At 50.1% G+C, this 5,896-nt stretch overlaps 1 protein-coding gene across 1 annotated transcript; it reads right to left on the bottom strand.

The window, feature by feature from the left end:
- Positions 1–2,668: 2,668 nt before the first annotated feature.
- CYSLTR1 (cysteinyl leukotriene receptor 1) lies at positions 2,669–5,642 on the bottom strand. Its single transcript, XM_057381737.1, has one exon. The coding sequence runs from the start codon at positions 5,628–5,630 to the stop codon at positions 4,593–4,595; it is 1,038 nt and encodes a 345-aa protein (XP_057237720.1). The 5' UTR covers positions 5,631–5,642; the 3' UTR covers positions 2,669–4,592.
- Between the last annotated feature and the right edge of the window lie 254 nt (positions 5,643–5,896).

The raw sequence follows: 5,896 nt of genomic DNA, 5'->3' as shown, positions 1-5,896 counted from the left end.
ATTTTCCTGGAGCTCTGGCAGCATCAGGGCTGTGCCCATTCCTGGGAAGCCTGGGCAGTGCCCAGCACCCTCTGGGGGAAGAACCTTTCCCTAAAATCCAACCTGACTGTGCCCTGACACAGCTCCAGCCATTCCCTGTGTCCTGTCCCTCTCACAGGGAGCAGAGATCAGAGCTGCCCCTCGGGAACTGAACTGAACTCCCCTCAGTTCCCCCTTCTCCAGGCTGAACAACCCAAGTGACCTGAGCCTTGCCAAAGTTAAACTCAAGCAGAGCATCAGGGAGCTGTGCTGCTCACAAATAAAGGGACTTTAATGGGCCAAACCCAAACCAAACTCTCTTTAATCTTTGCCACCCCCAGCAGAGACCTGCAGCGGTGCTCCTGGACTTGGAGTTTTTAGTAATGATCAAAATAGTGGGGTTTTGCTACCTCCTTCCTTCTGTCCCTCCCAGCCTGGTGAAGATCCATCAGGAATGTGTTTATTGACCTGACAAAGGGCCTTTGCTTTGCTCCYGGAGCAGCCTGGTTTCCTCTGAAGCGTTAAGAAACCACACTGACAAGAGCAAAACGGGCACATTTCCCCTTCCAGTGAAGTCTGCAAATATTCCAAATAGCTGTTGGTACGTGTGGCCACTCGCAGGGCTGGAATTAAGGGTTTGGGAGAAGCAGGGTTGAGTTCCCAACCTTGCTGATCCCGAGAGGGATTTGTAACCATGAGTGTCAGGCTGGGCTTTTCACCCCTCTGTTTTGTTTGCAGGAATGTTTCTGAGACATTTTGTTGCTTACTGAGTGTAAAAATGTAAAAATTTTAGTGCTGATGGCATTTTAAAATCTGATTGGTTTTCCTTCATTTTTTGCTCCTTGATTTTTTCCCCAGTAACTGGGTGATACCCTGAGTAGGTGAAGGATAAAGGGCCTGGTGCTCTCTCTCCTGCCGTGTGGGATGAATCCCTCTCCTAATGTCAGACCTCAGTGGAAATGGGGGAAAAAATGCTAAATTAAGATTCAGCTTGAGAATTAAGTCTTGCTAAGGGACCCAAATCTTCTCAGTGCACAGATCCATGAGGAATCCAGGCAGTGAGAATGGATTGAGCCCCTCCAGCACTGAAATCCATGCCCAGGAATGGGGAGCGTGGCAGAAGGCACTGTGCTCTGAGCAGGAATGAGAGGAAATCGCTCTTTATTGCCAGTGCTTGGAGTTTATTGCTCGTTAAACTGAAGGGCTGTTGGCTTCTCACATCCCGCAGGAGTTTTATGGGAAAGCAGTTTATGGGATAAGGGGGCAGTTCCTGAACCTCCCAGCCTTTTCCTTTGGTGGGAGACACGCAGGACCATTCCATTCCCGTGTGGATAACCAGTTTCTTGCAGAGCTTTTCACCCACTGGTTTGGTGAGAAAAAAAAACCCCAGACTCACCCAGGATGAGGAGGTGATGCCCAAGGGCTGTACTCACCACCAGCTCCCGGTGGAAGCTCTGCAGGTCCATCCCGGGACACTCATCCCATGGAAAWTCAGCCTTTTTTAGGCAAAATCAAGGGTGTGATGGGTGCTCAAGGCAGGAGGAGGACGCTGGGTGCTTCCACAGCTGGGTCCTGAAAAACAGGGAAAAACAAAACGAAGGCAGAGAGGGAAACACGAAGATTGTGAAATAAAATGATAGTGAAGGTGGAACGGGAGGAACGAGGGGGTCAACGCCAGAGGAAACAGGACAAAGTGACGGGCGAGGAGCTGGGGCCGGACTAAAAAAGAAAGAGGAAACCTCGGCAGCCGCAGGCGGAGGCTCCGGGAATGGCTCAGCACTAGGGGACACCATCGGACCAGAAAAAAAGTCTGGGTTCGAGCAAAAACCCAACCCATTCGCTTTCCTTTTCTGTGCACGCTGTCACRGCACCAGGGTGGCACTCGGTCCCCTCTTCCCGGCTCCTGTCCCGCTGTCCAGCCCATAAAAACGCCACCATTCCTCACTGTCCTCATCCCACTAACAATTCCTGTTTCTCTGCACAGATTTCTCCCTGTTCCTGAGTAAAACCTGTTCGGGATTTGCTGCCAGGGTGGCACTTTTGTGTGCCCACAGGGCAAAGGCACAGGCGGGGACATTGTCTGTCTGTCCCCTGGAGCTGATGGCCAAATCCCTGCTCACCCCTGTGGGATGGATGGAGCTTCATAACCGGACACCCCACTGCAGATCCCGCACCTTCTTCAGGAAAAGCCAAGGAGAAAACATTCCCAGCAAACTTTTCTGTGCAGGAACCTGTCCTTGAGATGTGAGACCAAAAAATCACAGCCAAAAAAAATCAGTCTTACCAAGAGCATCGCCGCCCTCCAAGTGTCTTCCAAGCACTTTCTGCCTGTAAATCCAAATTTATCCAGGTTCCAGCAGATTTTTGTGGGGCTGCTCCACCTCTGCAAGGTCAACCAAAACCATCAAAACCCCAAGCAGCACCTGCAGGTGGTGGCCTGAATCCAGGGATGTTGGGCTACAGCAAAGGCCAGTTTGKCTGGAGCAAAATAACTCCAAAATGCTGGGCCAGGAGTGCCCCCAACATCTCAGCAACTTCTGTGCTGCTCTAAGSATTTATTCCACCATTATAAATTATTATTCTTAAACAAATATAAGACTCTGGTGCTGTGTGCAAATTAAATTTTATTGTAGGGAAGAAAGATCCGTAACAGAGACTTTCAAACAAAACACACACACACRAAAAAGCTGCCATTTCCTTTGCCATAACCATTGTCTCATTCAAATAAAAAAGGCAAAAGGTTAAAAAATAACTCTGGTGCAATAAAAATGCTTTGCAACATATACATATATATATATATATATACACACACGTTTAGCTTTACTGTACAATATTTTAAAATTTGGGGATGGGCATATTATTCTTACATATTCTGAAACTGTTTCCCAGGATTTTTATTTACAGCTGCACAATGCCTTTAAAGCCTGGAGGCACAAGTGGAATACTCAATGCTGACCCTTGTAAGTGAATTTTAGCCAATTCTTCCTCATGCTTTCCCTGAACAATTTGCAGTTCTGGCTTTGAACTCTGGGCTTTGCCCTCCTGGGTGTTTGAGGGGTGTCTCTAACGCTTCTCTACAGCAGCAGCTTTCAGCYCTCTGCCACTTTATCCTTAAAATTTGACAAAGGAATTTCAGATCTGCTTGGGAATCCACATCCATCATTTGTCCTGCAGGTGAATTTGCTTTTTGAAGTGCCTTTTGCTGAGGCAGRGCCATGCTGTAAAAAGTGAGTTTACTCTCTAATTATCTGCACAGATGATTTCTGAAGCAGAYCCCTTTCCGAGCCAAACTCCTTTTGCTCACTGTTATTCTTCACCACTAAAACTGTTTTCTTTATTCGAGATAACATCGAGTAACTTCATAAATACCATATCCAAACACACTTGCTGTTCATTTATCAACTCCTTCTCCAACTGAGAGGTTTAATCCTACAAGAATTTCTATTTCTGTTGGGATGTGTTGCTCATCTCCAGCCAGGCTCTGCTCCAGCAGAGGCAGGAGTGCTACCTTCCTGCAGATCTGCTAGAAAAGTACAGGAACGTTTCCTTCCATCCAAGAGTTTGAAGTTTTTCTTTACAGAAGAAACACAAGCCAATGTTTTTTCAGCATCACATCTCATCCAAAATCAGATTTTGGATCTCCAGCTGTCCCTAAAGATTTTTTAGAGGGCCTCCTGTTGCCTCTTTTCTCCAGATGTGGGCGAGGTGAACACTCTGGAACAGATCAAACATCCTAGAGAGCTTTATTTTTATTTTCTATTAATTTAACAACTTTAGCCAATAGTTGAGAAGGGCAAATCTGACTCCAAGCACCCAGAGCTCTACTTTTACCCAAAAATTCCTGCAGACCGGAGTGATAATCCAGATCCTGCAGACATCACTTACAGGACAAGTCGCACTGAAACAAGTTTCCCTTTTATCCTTATTCCTAAATTATCCTGCACAGTAGGATACTGCAATTTTTACAGCTGATCCCATGATTTTTCTAGAAATTGGGAAAATACTGGCAAATCTGCTGCCCACCAAAGCTGCTTGGTGAGGATGGGAGAGGGGCCCATCCTGATTTGCAGCCCAGGGACAGCCCTGGGAGCCTTGAACACACACAATAATCCTAAAACCCAAAATCCAGAGGCAGCTGGGAGCAGGGCAGGAATTATCCCAGCCTCTCAGTGTAAATAACTTGGCGGCTGTTGAAGATCCAGTGAAAACTCWGCTCTTGTTGTTTGTCAGGAGCTCCCCACACGCCGCCAGCGCTGTTTACATTTCCCACTGGCTCGGGAAATTAACGCTCTTTGAGAGTTGTGAAATGAAGCAAATGCCCAAATACAGCCTTGGAAGGGGGTTTGGGAGTTTATCAGCAGCTGCACCGTTTGCTGGGGGTGGCTGCTCTGTCCCACGTGGCTCTGGGGRTCCCAGCCCAGCCCCAGCAGTGGCTCTGCCACCAAGTACCACAAACCAGGGACTGCCCACAGTTATTTAATCACAACAAAGGCTTGCAAGCCTCCATCCCATCTTCTGGAAGAGTTTGGAGCTCTCCATCCCTCACCAGAGCTCTCAGGGGAAGTTTAACCTCCTTACAAAGGTGCCACGGCYGCCCTTCCATTCTCCCTCTGGCTTTCTCCAAAGGGTTCCTCCTCCTTGTCYTTCACGGAGATCTTTTTCCTGAAGGCTTGCGACAAGCTGGAGGAAGACGCCTTCCTCAGCGTGGTCAACCTCTGCCGGAAATTTCCCCCGGAGAAGAAGTAGAGGAGGGGGTCAAAGCAGCAGTTGGCGGCTGCCAGGGGCAGGGTGACCACCACGGCTTTCTGCAGGAACACGGCATCCCCGCAGCCGGGGCCGCGCAGGCGCAGMGCGTGCAGGTGCACGGTGCGCAGCACGTGGTAGGGCGTGAAGCTCACCAGGAACGTGGCCGTGACGATGACGATCATCCACACGGCCTTGCGCCGGTTGGCCTCGTTCTTGCGCAGCGAGTTGCGCAGCAGCGTCCGCACGATCATGGTGTAGCAGATGGTGATGACGACGAAGGGGAAGATGAAGCCCACGAAGAGGGCGATGAGATCCAGGATCACCACCATGTTCGTCTTCTGGGAGTTCTCCGGCGGCTCGAAGCACTTGGTCTTGTTGCCGTGCTGGTAGGTGCCGTTGCGCAGGAAGGGCGCGCTCGTCAGCGTGACGAACACCCAGATGCAGACRCACACGATCTTGGCCTTCTTCTCCGACACCAGGCCCACGTTGCGCACCGGGAAGACGATGGCGATGCAGCGGAAGAAGCTCATGGCCGTCATGAAGAAGATGCTGCAGTAGAGGTTGACGTAGAGCGCGTAGGACGAGAGGCGGCACAAGAAGTCGCTGAAGAACCAGTGGCCCTTGTGCACGTAGTAGATGACGCGCAGGGGCAGGGTCAGCACGCACAGGAAGTCGGACAGGGCCAGGTTGAGCATGTAGACCTGGAAGGCGGTTTTCTGGCGGTACGTGCGGATCAGCACATACAGCACCACGCCGTTGCCCACGAAGCCCGTGATGCTGATCATGGAGTAGAGCGTGGAGTAGACGCTGTTGCGGAAGTCGTCGATGGAGTGGTGGCACGACAGGTTGGGGGACGGCGCTGTCATGGTGCCCGGCTGAGGCGTCAACGCTCTGGGGATGAAAGCTCAGGTGAGGTAAAGCAGCACAGGGAAATAAAATCCTGTGATTAAATACAAGTAAAAACCTGTCATCTCTCTCAGAATAGCACTGGGAAGGGATGTGGATCTGATCCATCCCCGCCATGTCCACCTTGCTTCACGTGGTGCCAACAACTGGTCACGAAGGACAAAATGTGACAGAGCCATGGAGTCACAGGACCAYRGAGTCCTWAAGGTTGGAAAAGACCCTTGAG

Source organism: Malurus melanocephalus, unplaced genomic scaffold (genome assembly GCF_030028575.1).
Source record: "Malurus melanocephalus ecotype Western Australia unplaced genomic scaffold, MMel_1.1 scaffold_525, whole genome shotgun sequence".
Taxonomy (NCBI): Eukaryota; Metazoa; Chordata; class Aves; order Passeriformes; family Maluridae; genus Malurus; species Malurus melanocephalus.
Note: the sequence above shows the minus strand (reverse complement) of the source record. Positions and strands in the feature narration are given on the sequence as shown.